Source organism: Ictalurus punctatus, chromosome 12, assembly GCF_001660625.3.
Source record: "Ictalurus punctatus breed USDA103 chromosome 12, Coco_2.0, whole genome shotgun sequence".
Classification (NCBI taxonomy): Eukaryota; Metazoa; Chordata; class Actinopteri; order Siluriformes; family Ictaluridae; genus Ictalurus; species Ictalurus punctatus.
In genome coordinates, this window is record NC_030427.2 from 13,391,208 (window position 1) to 13,409,996 (window position 18,789).

General features: G+C 38.6%; 3 protein-coding genes across 4 annotated transcripts; 2 read left to right on the plus strand and 1 right to left on the minus strand.

The window, feature by feature from the left end:
* Nucleotides 1–323: 323 nt before the first annotated feature.
* tmem237b (transmembrane protein 237b) lies at nt 324–7,199 on the plus strand. Of its 2 annotated transcripts, XM_017481305.3 has the most exons (15): nt 324–512; nt 656–706; nt 2,575–2,589; nt 2,765–2,796; nt 2,918–2,931; nt 3,145–3,225; nt 4,067–4,195; nt 4,294–4,390; nt 4,496–4,656; nt 4,863–4,989; nt 5,144–5,335; nt 5,455–5,528; nt 5,605–5,692; nt 6,108–6,229; nt 6,314–7,199. In XM_017481305.3, the coding sequence occupies exons 1-15, from the start codon at nt 486–488 to the stop codon at nt 6,376–6,378; spliced, it is 1,275 nt and encodes a 424-aa protein (XP_017336794.1). In that variant the 5' UTR covers nt 324–485; the 3' UTR covers nt 6,379–7,199. The 2 variants fall into 2 exon arrangements, with proteins under 2 accessions (XP_017336794.1, XP_017336795.1); XM_017481306.3 differs by lacking the exon at nt 2,575–2,589 and having other exon boundaries at nt 325–512.
* On the minus strand, nt 6,681–9,806 carry zp2l2 (zona pellucida glycoprotein 2, like 2). Its single transcript, XM_017481302.3, has 9 exons — nt 9,335–9,806; nt 8,685–8,872; nt 8,268–8,365; nt 8,028–8,182; nt 7,543–7,732; nt 7,269–7,416; nt 7,116–7,191; nt 6,912–7,031; nt 6,681–6,837 (listed from the first exon to the last, which is right to left on the minus strand). Exons 1-9 carry the CDS (start codon nt 9,717–9,719, stop codon nt 6,707–6,709), a joined length of 1,491 nt encoding a protein of 496 aa, XP_017336791.1. The 5' UTR covers nt 9,720–9,806; the 3' UTR covers nt 6,681–6,706.
* An 877-nt stretch (nt 9,807–10,683) lies between these two features.
* On the plus strand, nt 10,684–18,282 carry LOC108272693 (cytochrome P450 20A1). The gene is made up of 13 exons (XM_017481303.3): nt 10,684–10,936; nt 11,810–11,859; nt 11,958–12,124; nt 13,379–13,524; nt 13,625–13,792; nt 13,875–13,953; nt 14,457–14,572; nt 15,370–15,424; nt 15,968–16,088; nt 16,200–16,311; nt 17,018–17,082; nt 17,349–17,438; nt 17,646–18,282. The coding sequence occupies exons 1-13, from the start codon at nt 10,865–10,867 to the stop codon at nt 17,794–17,796; spliced, it is 1,392 nt and encodes a 463-aa protein (XP_017336792.1). The 5' UTR covers nt 10,684–10,864; the 3' UTR covers nt 17,797–18,282.
* The last annotated feature ends 507 nt before the right edge of the window (nt 18,283–18,789 follow it).

The following is an 18,789-nucleotide window of genomic DNA, read 5'->3' on the forward strand; positions in this document are numbered from 1 at the left end:
TTAGTTTTCTAATGAAAAAAATGAATATATTGGCACAATTTTAGATATAAAATTATTATAGCCTCTCTGTGTGTGTGTGTGTGTGTGTGTGTGTGTGTATGTATGTAAAAATATATATTTAGAAAATGTATACATATACATTTTATCTCCAAAATAAAGTTTATGAACTTCATAACCCAGATTTAACAACAGAAGACGGAAGTGAACGTTCTGCATCCAACGGCAACAAACAACGGCTTCTTTCCAAACGACGCCCTACAGGATCAGAAGTGCACTACATAGGGCATGAATTAACGGATGTCTACGTCATATCTAGTGCACGATATACCCTATACGGGTGTATTTGAGATTTAGCCGTGTAAAGGCTGAAAACAGAGAAATCTGAGCGTTTTAATTTTTTTGTCTCTCGTTTTAATTAAAATTCACAATATATTAAAAGCTGGGATTTATGAGTTGACAAGGGTGTTTTTTTATTTTAAATAAAAATGACAATGGACACCGACGATGAAAAGGTAAGTGTTGAGATAGAGATGTTGTTAGCATGTTGGTTGGTTAACAGGAGTTAGCTTGCTAGCTAGCTTGATGTAAGCACGTTAATCACAGTATTTTTTAAAAAAGATAATATATATATATTCATGAATTTTATGTAACGCAGGTTTACAGCACCAGAAGAAGAGACCTCCCGCCAATTTCACACGTGCAGAAAGTAAGTTTTGCATGCTAAGGACTGCTTCTATATGCCGCATTACTATGGAAACCGGTTGCCAGATTGACCGTGTTTACGCTGTGGCCAGAAATTGCTGGTGCTGGTTTGCGATGATTTATAAGAGGTTTTTAAAAGCCTACTCTTGAGTAAACCTACACCTGAAATTGAATAACCCAGGCTTGTTCAGGAATCAAAGCAGGAGTTGTCTGAATCGACTCCTGAGTTCTTTTCAGTGAGTCAGTGCACTAGGTTCGGCTCACCAATATGAATCGACTCTTTCATCTTTCATCAACCATAAGAATGGCTTCTTGTCAGTTTCTTAAAAAACGTTTTAAATGTATTTAATCAAATATGTAGCTAAGTGCTACATATTTGCTTTGACTAACCCTAATACAACATTCTTTTTTTTATTTTATTTAAAAAAAAGCCCGGCTGAAAAAACAGTAGCAACTCATAGAATTTGTAATGTTTTTAATGGGAATTGTATTGTTTTTAATGGATACTCTAATGGGGCTCTAGTGGTAATTTGTCACCTTCAGTTGGTGACGTTATTTCTACTGGATACCTTTTAGGCCCTACATCCTTAATACGTTCTACTGCATATTACAAATGGAAACACTTTAGTAATGGTTTTAATGGTTAACAACGGATGGTTTGTAACTGTATTTGTAGTGGAAACCATTAGAATTTATGTGATAGTTTCTATTATTTGTTTGTTCTCAAGACACCAGACAGAAAAAAATGCATAGTCTTCATGACCTTCTTGATCTTTGAGTAGATTCAGAAAATTTGTCTGGATTTGAAATCTATACACTAGGGGTGGGTGATATAGTGAAAATATCATATCACACCAGGGTTGGGGGTTCGAATTCCACCACCGTCCTGTGTGCGCAGAGTTTGCACGTTCTCCCTGTGCTTCGGTGATGTCCTCCGGGTACTCCGGTTTCCGCCCCCAGTCCAAAGACCTTCTTGAATATGTAAGCGATTGTGCCCTGCGATGGTTGGCACCCCGTCAAGGGTGTCCCCTGCTTTCTGCCCTGAGTTCCCTGGGAAAGGCTCCAGGCTTTCCACTACCTTGTGTAGGATAAGCGGTATGGAAAATGGATGGATGGGGATATATAGTTAGAATGTCCAATCATTTGTGTTACAATGAACAAAGAATTTGTAAAAGCACCGACACCTGACCATGTAGACCATACTCAAGAAAGTGTATTGTGTAATTATATCATGATCGTGATATCATAATAATTTTTTTTTTTTTTTAAAGCGCCTTTCACGACACCCAAGGTCACTTTGCAAATACAATTAACAAAACACTAAAACACAATAATATATATATATATATATATATATATATATATATATATATATATATACACACACAATTATATATATGCATATATATACACTATACAATATTATGTGCTTTAGTGTTTTATGTATATTATAATTGTCTATTATGTAACCATGTCACAGAGAATATGCAAGCCTGAAGAGATGAGTCTTTAAAGAACTTTTGAATCTTGCAATGGATTCACAGTTGCGGATGTGATGGGGAAATTAATTCCAGAGCTTAGGGGCATCCTATCATCAGACTAAACACCATTTCCTCACACACTCTTTATCTTGCTTAAAGATCTTGCTCTGGGTCAAGACTGAGCTTAGGAGTCTCAGAAAACAAATTCCGAATGTCTCCGTAAACTGTGTATGTCCAGTCCAATAGTATTTTATTTAAAAAAAAAAAAAAAAAGTGAAGTAAAGCTCATTAATGTCAACACTTGAGTAAGTAGTGATAATCCTGGCCTCAGATTTAGCTCAGCACTAATCCGTGCACACACCTCCGTGTGTGTATGTGTGTGTTTGTGTAGGCGAAGACACGACCGGTGAGTTTTCTGAAGACATCACATGCTTGTGTAGGAGACAGAAAAGAAAGCTAGAATGGATAAAGAGCGTGTGTTGTGATCTCTAAATGCATCTGCTTGCCCATTTTATACCTGTGTGTTCTGTGAATATATAATCAAAGTAAATAAATGTAACTTTTTTTTTATTATTTATTAGCGGGGTCCACGTGCATTGCCGTCTTTGCCAAGGTAAGCACCAGAGTTAGTATATAGTCCAATGTTTTTTATGCACAGTGTGTCAGCTGGGTCATTTTCCCCTGATCTATTTGTTTCTCTCCTCTACCTTTACTTCGCCCTTCACTAAAATAAGCCAAGATACGGCAGGTTAGTACGACATCTTCATTGATTAACGAAACCGGTTCATGAATAAAACACTTGGGGGGGGGTTGCTGTTTTAAGAAAATAATCAACGAAGGTGTGGTGGGATTTACTGTTGGTTGAAATTTTCGTCAATGTTGGAATTCATTTCCAGCTTCAGAAATATCATCTATAATCAAAATCCTGAGGTTTATTCATCTTTGCTGTTCGTCTGCCCAGACGAGATGCCTGTTCCAAAAAAGAAAAAGAAGAAGAAGGCCAAGCCGGAGGAGAGCACGGAGGCGGCCGAGGTTCCTAAAGGTGAGATCCTCAGCTCCAGCTTAAGTAATTCTTAAAAGGAGGATAAACCAAGGATTAAACAAAGAATTCACATTATTATTGCATCAGCAGCACCTTACCCAGCATGCAGTGCACAATTAGGAGGAATTCTTCAACCTCTTATAAGTACCTTTTTAAAAAAAAAATTATTATTATTATTTTTATTCCCTGGTGATACCTACAGCAAATATCCCCCCTGAAAATTATTATAGCCTTTCAGAATTTTCTGTCAGAATTTACAATGGAAAACGTTTAACCACCACAAGGTCATAGCTCTTAGAGTCAATGAGGCGTGTTGAGAGACACTGTATTTTAAGCTATATGAAGGAAGCCAAACCAAATGTTATTGTGGAGTACTCAAATAATAGTCATAGAAAAGCAGAGAGTTAGATGATTTGATTCAACTCAAGATACTGGTTCTCTTAAAGAATATCTTAAAGGGGCAGTTTGTGATTTTTAAACAAAACATTTTTGTGAAGTTGTTGCAATGAGAACACTGACGAGCTTCCGTTTTTCCCTTAACTGACCTACTCCTGAAACTAGTTATGCTCTGTCGGTTTCCTTTTTAAGGAAAAAGATGCAAAGCTGATAAGCTGCGCAAGGCAGAGATAATTTCTGGGCCAGAAAAAATATAAACAGAAGCCAGAAATGAAAATGCTAGCAGTATAACAATACTAGTATTTTTGAAATGATATTTTTGAGTTGATTCAGGTCTAAAAGCGTTTTTAAACTTTACAAACTGCCCCTTTAAGATGATAAGATGTGAATTTCCTGTTGAAGGAGCATACAGCCTGTATGTAATGTAATGGTTCTTTCACTTTAGGAGATGGCGGGATCGAGATGGGAGGCCTGGCCAGTCCGAGACAATCGGCGAGCCAAAAGCGTTTAACGCCCGAACCTCCTGAAAACCTGCCACAGACAAAGAAAAAGCAGAAGAAAGCTGGGACAGTCGGTGTGACTCAAAGCACAAAATAGCATAACATAATCGTATATTAGGTGAAGTGCAGTTTTCATTTGATTGATCCATTTGGTGATGCTGTGATTGGTCAGATCAAGACGGCGATCAGGCCAACCTGGTGCTGAACAGCGACATGGCGGATCAGAACTCGGACGAGGAAACGACACGGAAACCGAAGAAGAAGAAGAAGTGAGACATCAATAAAAGATGCTTCATGTTGTTATTATTTACTAATACAGTGTACTTTCCATTCAAATCCTTCATTCACTTGTTTTTCTGTCTTTGTCTTTACAGGATGAAGCCTAAAGTGACAGAAACGGAGCAGAATAATGACCTGGGCATCGAAGATGATGACATCATCACAGGCACCCAACCTCCGATCCCCCAGCATGCATTGTTCTCTGCTCCTCAGGGTCAAAGTCAACCTGTGGCCAAGGTGTTCATCGAGAGGGAACGTACGTTCACACTTTCACTGACCATGTAGTTCCATGGCCGGTGGTCTGGGACAAGACTTATTTTGTTTTATGGGCTATTTTGTTTAGATTCAACACAATAATTTTAATTAAATGGACAATCTAGAAAATTTCAAAGGAGTTGAATACTTATGCAAGTCACTGTATGCAGTTTATCTAATCTATAATAAGTGTGTGTGTGGGGTCAGGCCGTTTTCAGCCTGCTGAGCGTACAGTTCGGCGTAGGACCAGCAATCAGATGGAGCACAATTTCATGGACAACCAGTCCACGTGGACCACCAGAGACGTGTCCATGAGAGTGCACCATGGCTTCAGGTGGGTTTTTGTGATGTACAGTGCCTTGCATAAATATTCACCTTCTTAAACTTTTACACATTATGCAGCTGTAACTGAACCAGTCTTAAATATTTTTTAAAAATGAACTACTCCTTCAATATCACTCAATAATACCCGCATTTCTTTCCTGTAGGGTGATCGGCTTGTTCTCTCATGGCTTTCTAGCTGGTTATGCTGTTTGGAATATTATTGTGCTCTACATATTGGCTGGAGATCAGATGAGCGCATTGCCAAACTTACTGCAGCAGTACTACAGTCTGGCCTACCCTGCACAGTGCCTCTTTTACTTCCTCCTGGCCCTTAGCACTGTTTCAGCCTTCGACAGGTAGGACACTGGGGGTGATTTATTTTTACTGTTTAAAAGAAAACTCCACCCTGAAACACATTAAATATGTTTATATGGAAATAAAAATGACTTCTGTTCCTCTTTTGTTAATGTTTAAGAGTGAATCTTGCCAGAGCACCAACCGCCATCAGGAGTTTCCTCACTCTCGATCCTGTGGCCCTCGCTTCCTTCTGTGAGTTTGTTTTCGAACTAATTCAGAAGTATTTGAGATGTGCTGTTCTGATTCTTCTGTGTGTACCCCCCCCCAGTGTATTTCTCAGCTCTGGTCCTGTCTCTAAGCCAGCAGATGACTAGTGATCGTATTAATCTCTACCGCAGTGTGAACGCCTCACTATGGTGAGTCTCCTACGTAATACACAATGACCCACTGACTGAAGGCAGACAAGTCACATCCACGAATTTTGTGTAGGAGTTCCACATTTTAACAACAGAGTATGAGTTATCACTCATTATAGGCCAAAAGGGCAGAGGAGTTGAGCAGCATATAGATCTGGAATGATTGACAGTTGCATAAGTGTTTTTAAAAGCGCCAACATTAACTCACAACCCTTAGGTGGTGTTGGTGGGAAACAATACCATTATAGCTGGATGTTGGGTTCATAGATGCAGTTTAATTTACAGTGCACAGAGGGAGGACCAGTAAGGAAGCTATGCTGCTTAATCAGTGTCTAGGTCTCAAATGTGTATTTGTTTTATATTGATGCTTTCCTGTCCTTCTTAACCATCAAACCATGTCACATTTCTCTGCCAGGCTGCCTGGCTCAGAGCACAGTGTGCTGTATCCTTGGATCATAGTGCAGCTGGTGGTCACTCTGTTGGTGGGCTTGGCCTGGGTCCTAGTGTCCACCTCCCCAGATGTGGATTACACAGAAGGCAAGTTCTCAGTGTGTCAAAACTGAGCATTTTAGCTGCATCATTGTCTCAGGTGTTAAAATGCCTGGTGTTTTATTTGTGCAGAGTCCTTGATGGCAATGAAGATAGAATATCCCAGTGTGGAGGAGAAAGGAAGCATCAGTGCCTGAGAAGCAGCACTGGCTGAAAGGTTTCATATTTATACTCCTTCTACACCACATACATTTGTAAATAAAGTTTTATGAAGAACAAATACATTTGTTTGCATTTCAACTTAAATTGGGGTTCTGAAGGCAGAGTGGTAGGATGCTAAACCTTTTAATCTGTAGATAGTGTTTGAACTGAGAACTTGGGGTTGCTCTCCATAACCACCAGGATTTAAAGGGTTAAGTATTGCAAGCAGAGGTGGGTGTCTTAAGCAACAAAACCCAATTGGTTGTAGTTACTTTTATTAAAAATCATACCAAGGTAGTTTGTTAAAGAAAGTCACTTTATTCACTACAGCCTTGTAATCTGAAGGCAAGGACACCATCTTGGCCTTTGTCTCAGAACAGCCACCAGGAGCACACAGACACTCATCGCCACGAGAGCAGCTACACCATACAGTCCATAGCAAATACCCTGAGGCACTAAACATATGGGGGGAAATATCAAGACAGTTTTAGTTCCTATAGATTGAAGAGCTTTTCAACCAAGGTCTTACCTTCCTGAAGACCATCTGCTTGGCTCTTAGCTGAAACTGGCAAGTCGGCAATAACAAGGACCATACCACTAGAGACTAGGACTTTCTTCCCAGAATTCTGCACAGCTGAAACTGATCTTTCTGTTGGATCAAGAATTTGATAGACATAAGGCAAAGGGGGATAAGGAGTAGTATGAGCTTTTCCTTAGTCCAAGACTAACTTACTTGTCCTATGACAGCTTGGTTCACAGGACTCTGTGGCTGAGAGCTGGCACACAGCTGTACTACAGTGGATGTAGAGCTGAAGGGGTGGGGGGGGATAGATATACACATTATATTTATATACACACACACCCACCCCAGAATTAAGAGGCATACCTGTTCCTTTTTAGGCATTAGTAAGTCCTTGTCAACAAAGGTAAACATCTTTACAACAAAGCGCCTGTAGTGAGTTGGATACTGCAGACCATAAGACGGGCCGACAGGGACCAGTGTTGTCAGGTAGCGATCGTCTTCATAAGGACACCTTGTAAAGGCACAACAGTAAAAAGTTTCATTCAAATCAGATGGTCCAAAGGAATCATTTTCAGCTTGTAATCAAGTAAGGGGGATGTTGGCTTGTTGACCAACATTACCAAGGCAAAATGCTTACCCATCAACCAGCAGGTCCCACTGAGGTTTGCTTGAGGAATCTGGGGAACTAGTTGCCCAGCAGTGGTTCAGCACAAGGGCGATATTTGGATCTGCCCTGTCCAGTACACGTACCTCCACATACACTGGATCCTGCAATACCTTTGTCACAGGGTAGTCAGCCTCAGTGTAGTGTGACCTATACACCTCAGCTGGAATGACACTACAATAAATTAGGCCCTTCCCCCCCAAACTACCATACAGTTCATTGACCTGTTCAGACTAGATTTAACCTCATCCATTCTTATATTCCACTAGTTTCACATCTCACCATCTGCTCCCAACTGCATGAAAATACAAATTGCCCACTCCCATGGTTATTGTTCGGCCCTGCCAGATCCCTTATCCCACCCCAACCCAGACAATCATCCCCAGTTTACCCACTTTGTGGCATCCATCAGGGCAACACTTCCAAAGTAAAAATGTTAAGCAGTCCATGGTACTTACCATCAGAACAGCCTTTAGTCGTACACACCCCATTAGCGAGCCTGAGCTCCACTCTGAGGGCACCTTGCTGAACCACAGGAACAGGAGGAAGTGTGTTCACATCTACCACCAAATCCTCCACTGTTGTGGCCAAAAATCTGCACTGGAATGTTAGCCTGAAAGAAGAGCAACCATCTAGAGTTTAGATTTAACCAAGTTGCGAAGCCATTTTAGGGTCAGTACATAATGGCTACCACTTACTCAAAAGAGCTGTCTCTTGTGATTGCACCATGAGGACCAAACCCCACTTCATAAGATGATACCATAATGTTCTCATAAACAATGTAATCACCTTCCACCTGAAGGAAATACATTTGAAAGGACTAAGACAGGACAAGGCATAGCATGGAAGTATGAAGGTACTGATAGGAGGAGAACCAAGAAGTTAAGAACCTTTGATCTACGAACTCAGGTTCACACTTAAGCTTATCTTGCAATGAGAGTACTTTGGATAACCTGAAGGTGTGTGTGTGTAAAAAAATAAAAAATTATATAATAATAATTTTATATATATATATATATATATATATATATATATATATATATATATATATATATATATATATATATATATATATATATATATGAACATTTCTAATAGAGAGACAACCAACAGACCTTTGTTTTAGCACCACAGGCTGTGACTGGGAACTGGTAGATGGCAAAGTCATCATTGCCATCAACAGCTGTACAGGGGCTGCCAGTAGCCTCCAGGATACAGATGCTGTCCAGACTGATGCTTGGTATTGTGACGTCTCTGGATATGACCAATACAAACTGCCCATCCATGGTGCATTGCACAGTGACTGAAACAGCAAAGTACAAGAGCAACTGGTGGTCAGTGCAATCTTGGCATTTTTGGAGTTCACAATGCCTAGATATAATTGGGTCAAGCGATAAATATCAAACTGATCTTGAGACATCTGTATGAATTTTGAGCCAATGTGATTGGATTTATTGTGATTTCACAGACTCAACCAACACCAACCTCAGCCTTTGTATACATTTGTATGTCATTCAAGTTTTACAGATTCACTGATGCCAAAATATGTTGATACTGATTTTCTATTGAGCTTAATTACTTCTATTTCCCAAAATAAGGAAATTATATTTTGCAACCCCAACCAATATAAATCATTTACTCAAGATGAATGAATGCTACAAAATGTGTTGTGTGCTCTTGCATGAGCAACCTGCCATGTCCCATTGGTTTAAATGGAACAACTGATAATGACCAAAAAAAAAGCAATTTAGTTTCCATTCCTCACCTGCATTTCCATAATAGCACATGGGGCCATCGTAAGCTTGAATGTACCGTCTGTTATCATAACAACATTCCAGTGCTTCACACTCAGCAGGATTGATGCCAGGTTCACCACAACCCACCCGAGAAGATTCATCCACCTCACAGAGCTGTGAAGCTTCAGAGACCTTTTGGATCTGCTGCCATGATTGATTAGTCTTTGGGAGAGATTCCTGAAGCAGGGTTCCTTCTTGCTGAGTGACTCCTGATTGTGTTAACTGGCTCTGATCCACAGATGACTGGAAAGATGGAACGTGCTGTGATGGGACTTTTGTCATTTGGGCACTACGAAAACTGGCATATAGGATAAGGAAAACTAATGCCAGCTCAGGCAACACCTTACCCACCATCTTTACCTAAACAAATAAACTTTCTAACGCCACCTGAGAACTATTTAAGAGGCTTTCGGGTTGCCAGGTCATCACTGTGGGTTGGGGATTAGCTGTTTTGCACACATGAGATGTTAACGATTTTCAAGCCACAAGCTGGTTTCTTTTTAATGTAAACATAAATGTATGTTTACGATGTAAATGGGCAGTGGTTATGACTAAAATATAGTGAATTTAACAGGCAAAACAGTTTATCTGTCAAAATTAGGTATGGTAAATCCATATAGATTAAAAAATAAGATTTTTTTTTAATGGAAACGGATTTCATTGAGGGCCTGGCAACCCTGCTTTGGGGTGGTCACTCCCACAATTAATTTGTCTGTTGGACAGTTTTATAATTTTTTAAAGCTACCTGTGAGGTCGCTCATATAAAGGTCATTGTTTCCTTTGTTAAGGGTTAAAAAAAACCTTTAAAACTTCTTCTTCTACTACTACTACTACTACTTCTTCTTCTTCTTCTTCTTCTTATTATTATTATTATTATTATTATTATTATTTTAAACGTTATAGTGTGGGTTTGGAGATTAAAAAAAATAATTAGAAAAGTCTGTCAGTATGGGCATTTTAGAAAAAGACAAACACTGACATCAATGATATTCTTTATTCAAAATAAAATATTTACACTTTTTTGTGGAAGTTTCATTTTATGGGACAGCTCTTTCGAAACAGGCATTTTGGAAAAAGACAGACAATTATTAGCATTTTTTAATTTTGTACAATACTATACGTTCACTAGATAGAAATAGAATTTCCATTACAAAATAGTATTAGTAATAATAATAAGTAATATAAAATAACATAACCATAGAATGAAATTCAAAAGCTTAAGCTACTGTATGCTGCATTTGGTGCAGTGGAAAAAGGTTTTCAGCCATCGATGTTCTCAATAATCAGTTGGTTACGTCTGGCCATTTCAGTCGATTAACCATTTACTAGTCCGGTTAATCGATAGCCGAACTCAGGGGTCGGAGAATGTTTTGTAGACGTGGTACACAGTTAGCTAGTTTATATTAGCTAGCTAACGGCTAATACGTAACGGCATTACCTACATTACATTAGCTAACTGAGCTAAGTGATAGAAAAAAAGAATAATTAAGCCTGCAAATATGTTGGACTTCGCTATATTTGCTGTGACGTTTGTCGTTATTTTGGTCGGAGCTGTGCTGTATTTATATCCAGTAAGAATTTTGTCTTCAAATACATACTTAGCTTTTTAAATGTTCTAGCTCATTTCTGTTAAAGTGAAGAAGCTTGTCGCTTCTGTGAAGTTCTGTGAAGTGTTTGATAGAACTAAACGTTTAAGGAGAATTAAAGTGCAGAAGTTATTAAAGCAAACTTCATGCTCTTTATGTGGGGGCTATAGAAAGACACAAATTATACAGTTGAGTGCAAACGTTTGTGCACCCTATAGTTTAATGTTAATATAATTGGACCTTATATATATATCATTTCTCTACAAATAATAAGGATTTAGCATTAATTGCGAGTGTGTCATGCAAAACCAATTCAACTTTCACTGGAAACATTGTCACCCTGCAGACCTGAACTGAAGAAGTCTGAAGAGTATGAAATCTAAATGGCTAAATTATAATAACTGGAGGTGAATATTACAACCGAAAGGATTTTAAAAGGAAATTGGAGGAGCTATAAAGGCAGAGGATGGGCATAAAATATTCAAAAACCTGAATAATTCATTCATTCATTCATCTTCAGTAAGTGTTTTATCCTGGTCAAGGTCATGGTGGATCCAGATACTATCCTGGGAACACTCATCGTGAGGTGGGAATACACCCTGGATGTAGGACACCAGTCCATTGCAGGGCACCTGCACACAAATTCACACACTTACTCACACCTTGGGGGGCAAATAAGGGACACTAATCTGCATACTAGTTTGTTTTTAAGCATTGGGTGGAGGAATTTAATTCATTTTTTTGTCTGAAGCATATGCAGACTTTGAAGGGTGTGTAAACTTTTACACATCCAGTAGATAGCACTGAGTAGCATTGACCTTACCTACAGTGTCCTGACCTCTAATTTACACTCTATAGTCATCGAGGCGAGCTTCCGGTGTTCCTGGCTTAAACCCTACTGAAGAGAAGTAAGCATCAACACAAACCAGTTCCTCTCCTTGACCTTTCTCCCGTGTGCACACGCATATAAACACACACTCTGTGCTATGCTTCCTTCGCTTTTTAGGGACGGTAACCTGCAAGATATTGTAAACAAGGGAAGCCTGCATGAGTTCCTGGTCGGGCTTCATGATCGGTTCGGTCCTGTGGCGTCGTTCTGGTTTGGGCGGAGACCAGTAGTGAGTCTAGGCTCTGTAGATGAACTGCGACAGCACATCAACCCAAACTGGACCAGTGAGTAGCGAGACATCTTCAAGTCCCCCCTTTTAATGAGTGCTGACAGTTTTTTTTAAAATACCCTGAAGAACTGTAACTGTAAAATAAATTACACAGACCTTCTTTGTACCGATTTATTTCACGAAGCTTGTTTAAAACGGCACAATAATATTTTTTCTATCTATTACAGCCAAGGTCCTTTCTATTCCTTAACATATCTCTAATAGAACACATTAGTTTCAAGGTGACGTTATTTATGACATTAAGGCAACTTATTTTTCTGCACTGATAAATAATTGCTGGAACTATCGGTTTTGGGCAAAAATCCAGACCGATAGATTTTCCCCGGTTGCAGAGCGACTGAGAAGGGTCCAATGCCATTATACAGTACGAGAGCGGCCTCTAGAGGCGAAATAAAAACTATCCCTAACCAATTTTGTTGTGTTATTTGGTACATTTTGGACGTCTATATTTATTTGTTATTTGGAGTATTACTTTTTGGTTCAATTTGGATGTAGATCTTTTATTTATGTTAATATTTATTAATAGTTAGGATATATTAATGTATATTTCATTAAAAAATGTAGCACATTTTCATGGTACAGTCAGTGTAGTTTGTTTTTGTAATAAAGTTCAGCAGTATTTTCTTTGAGCGTTATGTTTTCATTCCTTATCAGTTATCAGTCAGTATCAGTAAAAGTATTGGTTGATTAATCGGTTATCGGCAGGTACTGCCCAACTTATTTATTGGTATCGGTAAAATCCAGTATCGGTTGAACTCTTGTTTGGATTAGGTCCATTTAATTTAACTGAGAAGAACTCAAAAACGCAAAAGTAAGTATAACTTTGACTTGTGATTGTCACCACTGTAATTGAAGGTATTATTTATATTTTTTTATTTTTTTAAATCACAGACTGGATTTTTAGCACCACTACTTTACACATATGATCAATTGCATGATTTTCTTTCGTACAGGATTTAGTTGAGTGCAAATGTTTCCCAAACCCAGAATTCCAAGAAAATATAAATGCAACTTGTGCATTCTGAAACAAGACGCATATTCCAAACAGAAAAAAATTAGTTTAGCCATAACTCTCTTATCTTAACATATAGGACCATTTTGTTATTTGTGACATTTGTTGAAGAAACATTTGTGACACTGGCCACATTATAAATGACATTTCTCATTTTTATTCAAAGGGTATGCAACCTTTTGCACCCAGCTATATACTGTAGATTTGATTTCAACATTTATTTCCTTTCTTCTTTAGCGGATTCCTTTGAGACGATACTCAAGTCCTTGCTCGGTTACCAGTCAGGAGCAGGCGTGGGAGGGGCTGAGGCGCTGATGCGGAAGAAAGTGTATGAAGGGGCTATTAACAAAACACTGGAGAATAACTTCCCTCTTCTGCTCAAAGTAAGTACGGCATTTGGACTGTGTTTAATCAAATGCAACCGTATTCCTGGGTTTATTACGTTTGTAATAAACTGGTTTCCTTGTGCTCTTTTGTTCGCAGCTGGTCGAGGAGTTAGTCGAAAAGTGGCAGTCGGATCCAAAGTCCCAGCACACGCCCATCTGTGCTCACCTGCTAGGATTGGCCATGAAGGCCGTCACTCAGCTTGCCATGGGCAGTCGTTTCGCTGATGATTCCGAAGTCATCCGCTTCCGCAAGAACCACGAGGCCGTGAGTAGTTATAAGCTCTTGCGCTTTAAGTCGAGATTGTATTCTGTTGTAACTAGAAACAAGTTGTAGTTTTGTTGCGCAGATCTGGTCAGAGATTGGGAAAGGTTACCTGGACGGTTCTATGGAGAAGAGCTCCAGCAGGAAGGCGCACTATGAGAGCGGTGAGTGACGGCATCCGACTCTCCATTCTGATTGGTTGATTTTTAAAAAAAATTTTATTACATTTTTCATAACAGTAGCTTCGGCAGTGGTTTCATCTGCAAGGCAAGTCACATGTTTATATTAATGCACTCGTTATAATATGTAACCGTTTCTATAGTAACAGCTATTTTCTTGGTAACGTGACAAGTTGCAGTTACTGATTATAGCTTAAATAACTTAATAATAACAGGAACTAACTCTTTCATGACATTGAATGTAACTATAAACCAATAGAAAGTACGATACATCGTTCTTTAATACGTGAGACACTGTAATCCTTGGTAAATAATCCATTCATATACAGGACGTGCCGCGATCAGAAAAGAATTAACTTGAGAACAATTATTCCGCCCCAACATTGATTATTTTCCTATAACACCACACACACAAGTGTTTAATTCCTTACATATCTGTTGTCTGTAGTTCATTTCGATAACTTCAAACTGACTGGGTGTGCTTACAGCGTTGTCCGAGATGGAGTCCATGCTGAAGGCTGTTATAAAGGAGAGAAGTGGGCGTGGCTCGAGCCAGTCGGCTTTCATGGACTCTTTACTGCAGGCCAAACTGTCAGAGAGACAGGTGACGTCCCAGCAACACACACCACAGAGACTGATCTACAATATACACAGCATTCAGTCATAGTTACAGCTCAGAGCGAAAGTTTACATCCCTCTGATGTTTTCAGGTGGGGAAAAAAAAGGGAATATAGTCTCAGGAATAATAAAAATATAAAACAGAACGGTTGCTGCGTCCCAGTTCGTCTACTATACGTCCTAAGTAGTATTCGAGATTAGAATTAGTGTGTCGCGAATCCTAGTATGTCTGAATGAGTATCCTGGATGATCTATTTCTGGTAGATTTTCAAAGCATGGACACTTTTTCAGCTATTATTACCCACAACTCCTTGCGTGACGGAGGAGGAGTTTTGTGACTGTTTGCTTTGCCAAATTCAACCTGCAAACATGGCGGAAGAGTGTAACGTCAGTGATGCGTCTTCAGTGTTTCAGTATTTAAGCACTGACCAAAGTTTTTTTTTTTTTTTTTTTTTTTTTTTTTTTTTTTTTTTTTTATTGTCATGTAAGATTAATGGTTAGATGTTGTGTAAAAATAGTAGTGTGTTTATCTCGTAGGGTCAGATGAAGAGACCGAGCAACATTGCTCTTCCCTTATATGACGTGTCGGCATGTCCTAGTACTTGCATTCCTTATTTGCTACACACTCAAAAGTATGTACTTTTTCTTCACAAAAAAGAGTACATACTTTTAATGCGAATTGGGACGCAGCAATTGTCGAGGCCGGGCTTAAGGAAGTGAGCGTGTGGCATTTTTTTGGAATTCCATTTAAGTGTTGTTTAGTGTACTGCATTTTCTCCACAGGTAATGGAAGAGAGCATGGTGTTCACCCTCGCCGGCTCCGTCATCACTGCAAATCGTAAGCTGCTTCTTCCGCTCTCTCTGCGTTTCCTTCATTCGCTTCAATCTCAGCAAGTCATTTTGCAGCTTGCACATTCTTGGCTATCGCCCTGATTTGGTGAATTTAGAGAGGAATTGTGATTTCAAGATGATTTTGAAAGTAGCTTAATTTTTTTACCATCACGATAATTTATAAGTCTGAAACCCTCAGGGGCGTGTCCTTATAGGAAAATACAGAAAGAAAGGGTGTTATTTTTCTATGTCAGCACATCCTGAAGTGCTTTATTCCTCCACTACAATTTATTATATAACAACACATTATACTTTTTATCTGTTTATAGTTACAATTCATGTTGTGGATTGTCGAAGAAACTGCTGCAGATAGATAGATAGACAGACAGACAGATAGATAGATAACTAATTCAGTGTTGTTGTGGTATAAGAGAATAAAATAAATAAAATCGTTTGGAGCCGTGTTTCGATATTTGACTTCTCGCTGGCATTGTTGCTGTTTCTTTCCTTGTTTTTTTTCTTCCCCTCACTGAATTTTTATTTTTCCCAGTGTGCATCTGGGCAGTACACTTTCTGTCCCTGTCGGAGGCAGTGCAGGAGAAACTGCAGGAGGAATTAGCAGAGGTGCTGGGTGATGAGCCTGTGTCCCTGGACAAGATTCCACAGCTCAGGTTTGTCCTGAGCCTCTTGCACTGCTACCAGAGGACGCTCCTGTGGGCTGTAATGATTGAGTGCCTGTAGAATTAGCTGAGTGACTCTGTAGTGGCGTTGTCTCTCTGCAGGTACTGCCAGCAGGTCCTGAACGAGACGGTACGCACAGCCAAACTCACCCCGATCGCAGCCAGACTTCAGGAGGTAGAAGGGAAGGTGGATGGACATGTTATTCCTAAAGAGGTCAGTAGTCTTTATGCAGAAACGTTTATTATGTAAGGAGCAAAACACTTCGGGACATGTCGTGAAAGGAAAACACTCATCTTCAGGGTGGTAGCAGTGACTCTGCTTCACATCACACCAGCTCGGCTGCGACAGCACTTCAACCTCATTAATTATTTGATTATTATTTGTTTTCTTCCTTATTGTATGATTTTAATGCACCTGAAACATATTTATTTTATTTAAGTGTTTTATTTGTACTGGCACTTTATTTTTACATTACTATTTATATACATTTTTTTTAAAAATTATATTTGGTTCTTTTTGGGTCTTTTTTCTGGGTTTTTTTTTTTTTTTGGCCATTTTTTGTTATTTTCTTTTTAGTTTTTACACTGTAAAGCACATGGAGCTTGTAAATTTAGATCTGTAATTGTTATTTATTTATTTATTGAGTTTAACAATTTACACAAGTTTGAAAACTAATAAGTTTGATTGTGTGTGTGTTTTTTTTTAAAGCATAATAGTTTTTTCAGTATAATTTTTTATCATGTGAAGAATCACTGGTGAAAATCCAGCAGAAAAAAGTCTAGCGTAGTGTGAAAGAGTATTTGAAAAGACATTGTCCAAAATTTGGGGATTTGACATTAGTCAGTGTGTGTTGCTGTAATTATTTTGTGTTTTTGTTGTTTGTTTGTTTGTTTGTTTGTTTTTTTCCTCCCTCAAACAGACTTTGGTTATCTACGCGCTCGGTGTTGTCCTTCAGGATGCAGAAACGTGGACATTACCATACAGGTGTGTGTGTACGCATATATCCACGTAGATATAATAATATTTTGCCTCCTTGATGTTGTAAAAGCCCATATAAAAAGAAATTGACTAATTGTCACTTGTTTGTCCTGTTTTGTGTCATAGAAATGATTGTTTGTGTCATTGTTTTCTGTGATATTATAACAGATATATTTTATCAGGATGCACTAAACCCCATTTTATACTGTATGTATATGTGTGTATATATATAAACAAAAACATTTTTCGTGATCATGTCTCTTCCTGTGCAGGTTCAATCCAGATCGATTTACAGATGAAACGGTGATGAAGAGCTTCTCGCTGTTGGGCTTTTCAGGAAATCGGGCCTGCCCTGAGCTTAGGTGAATATTTGCAGAATATTTTCAGCATTTAACCCAGTACTCCTTACTACAGGATGATTTCACTGTGATTTTGTGATAATGTTCAAAATGTTTCTTTATGCAGTAAGGAACATTGCAGTAAGAGTTTTGTGAAAAATGTTGCCAGTTCATGGCAACAATTACAAAAGTATAAAACATGCTTTTTTCATTCCTTCTTTCCCCGCACAGATTTGCGTACACAGTGGCGGCGGTGCTGCTGAGCTCGCTGGTGCGCAGGCTGCGGCTGCAGCGCCTCGATGGCCAGGTGGTGGAGTCCAGGTATGAGCTTGTGACCACACCGAAAGACGACACCTGGATCACAGTGAGCAAGAGAAACTGATTCGGCAGGTTCCCGCGTGTCACACACAACCGTAAAGGACACTTTGAAGAGATCGGTTTTCCAGGACGTCGGATGTCAAACATAGTGCCGTGTTGTTGGAGTGTTGATGATTTTGTTGCTCGTAACATCAGGCATGACCACTGGACAAGAATGACTTCTAATGCCTTCTAAAGTGTTAAGTCTAATGAGTAATTTCAGTGAGCTGTTTAATATCTAATTCCTTTTAGATAAATAACTTGTTTGCTGCAATGTGCTTCTTTCAGGTCATTCCATTAATGAAAAAAAATCTTGAAATGAAAAATTCTTTTGTTTGTTACGAGGATTAACAATCATAAGAATTCTGTATTTGTACATAGCTGGGTCCAAACATTTGCACACCCTTTGGACAAAATGAAAAAGACTGATGTTTCTTTATCGCTTTTGTAATGAAGATAGTTGGATAATTTTAAAAAGAAGAAATAAAATGACATTACAGTGATTCTACAATCAGTGTTCTATGTCCCACTGATATTACACTTACATATATAGCATATATTGGAAATAAAGGTAAAAGATATTTTAAGCGGGTAAAGTTTCCTTCATAACAACCCATGTACAGCACTGTGCATTGAGTTACTCCACAAGTTTGTTCAGGACATAGTAACGTCTGAATATCCTGCAGATCATGAGGAGTAGAAAAGTAAGTTATTTTCTTCCATTTTTTTCCATGTACCCCAAATTATCAATTGAGGGTAAATTATTAATTAAAAAAAAAATTTTTTTTTTAAGTAAGTCATTAGAATGTTCTCATGCTCTGAATATAGTTTATAATTCTAGGATATTTCTATGAAAAAAAAAAGAAAATCACGTTACTTTCCACCCTGTTAGTCATTTGGAGCCACTTTCAGTAAAGAAACATTGTAAAAAAAATTAAAATAAAAATAAACAAAGTCATGTTTAATACATTTTTGGAATGGATACTATATGCATGGTTTTAATTTCAATGTGATAAAA

What these genes read in the sequence shown, in the direction of transcription:
- tmem237b (XM_017481305.3), top strand. Translation starts at nt 486, where the DNA reads ATGACAATGGACACCGACGATGAAAAG. An exon ending in TGTGGCCCTCGCTTCCTTCT is followed by an intron (nt 5,529 to 5,604) that starts GTGAGTTTGTTT and finishes ACCCCCCCCCAG; the next exon opens with TGTATTTCTCAGCTCTGGTC. An exon ending in AGATGTGGATTACACAGAAG is followed by an intron (nt 6,230 to 6,313) that starts GCAAGTTCTCAG and finishes TTATTTGTGCAG; the next exon opens with AGTCCTTGATGGCAATGAAG.
- zp2l2 (XM_017481302.3), bottom strand. Translation starts at nt 9,719, where the DNA reads ATGGTGGGTAAGGTGTTGCCTGAGCTGGCATTAGTTTTCCTTATCCTA. An exon ending in TGGGACCTGCTGGTTGATGG is followed by an intron (nt 7,417 to 7,542) that starts GTAAGCATTTTG and finishes TGCCTTTACAAG; the next exon opens with GTGTCCTTATGAAGACGATC. An exon ending in AGCAGATGGTCTTCAGGAAG is followed by an intron (nt 6,838 to 6,911) that starts GTAAGACCTTGG and finishes CCATATGTTTAG; the next exon opens with TGCCTCAGGGTATTTGCTAT.
- LOC108272693 (XM_017481303.3), top strand. Translation starts at nt 10,865, where the DNA reads ATGTTGGACTTCGCTATATTTGCTGTGACGTTTGTCGTTATTTTGGTC. An exon ending in CATCAACCCAAACTGGACCA is followed by an intron (nt 12,125 to 13,378) that starts GTGAGTAGCGAG and finishes TTTCTTCTTTAG; the next exon opens with CGGATTCCTTTGAGACGATA. An exon ending in CTCCGTCATCACTGCAAATC is followed by an intron (nt 15,425 to 15,967) that starts GTAAGCTGCTTC and finishes TATTTTTCCCAG; the next exon opens with TGTGCATCTGGGCAGTACAC.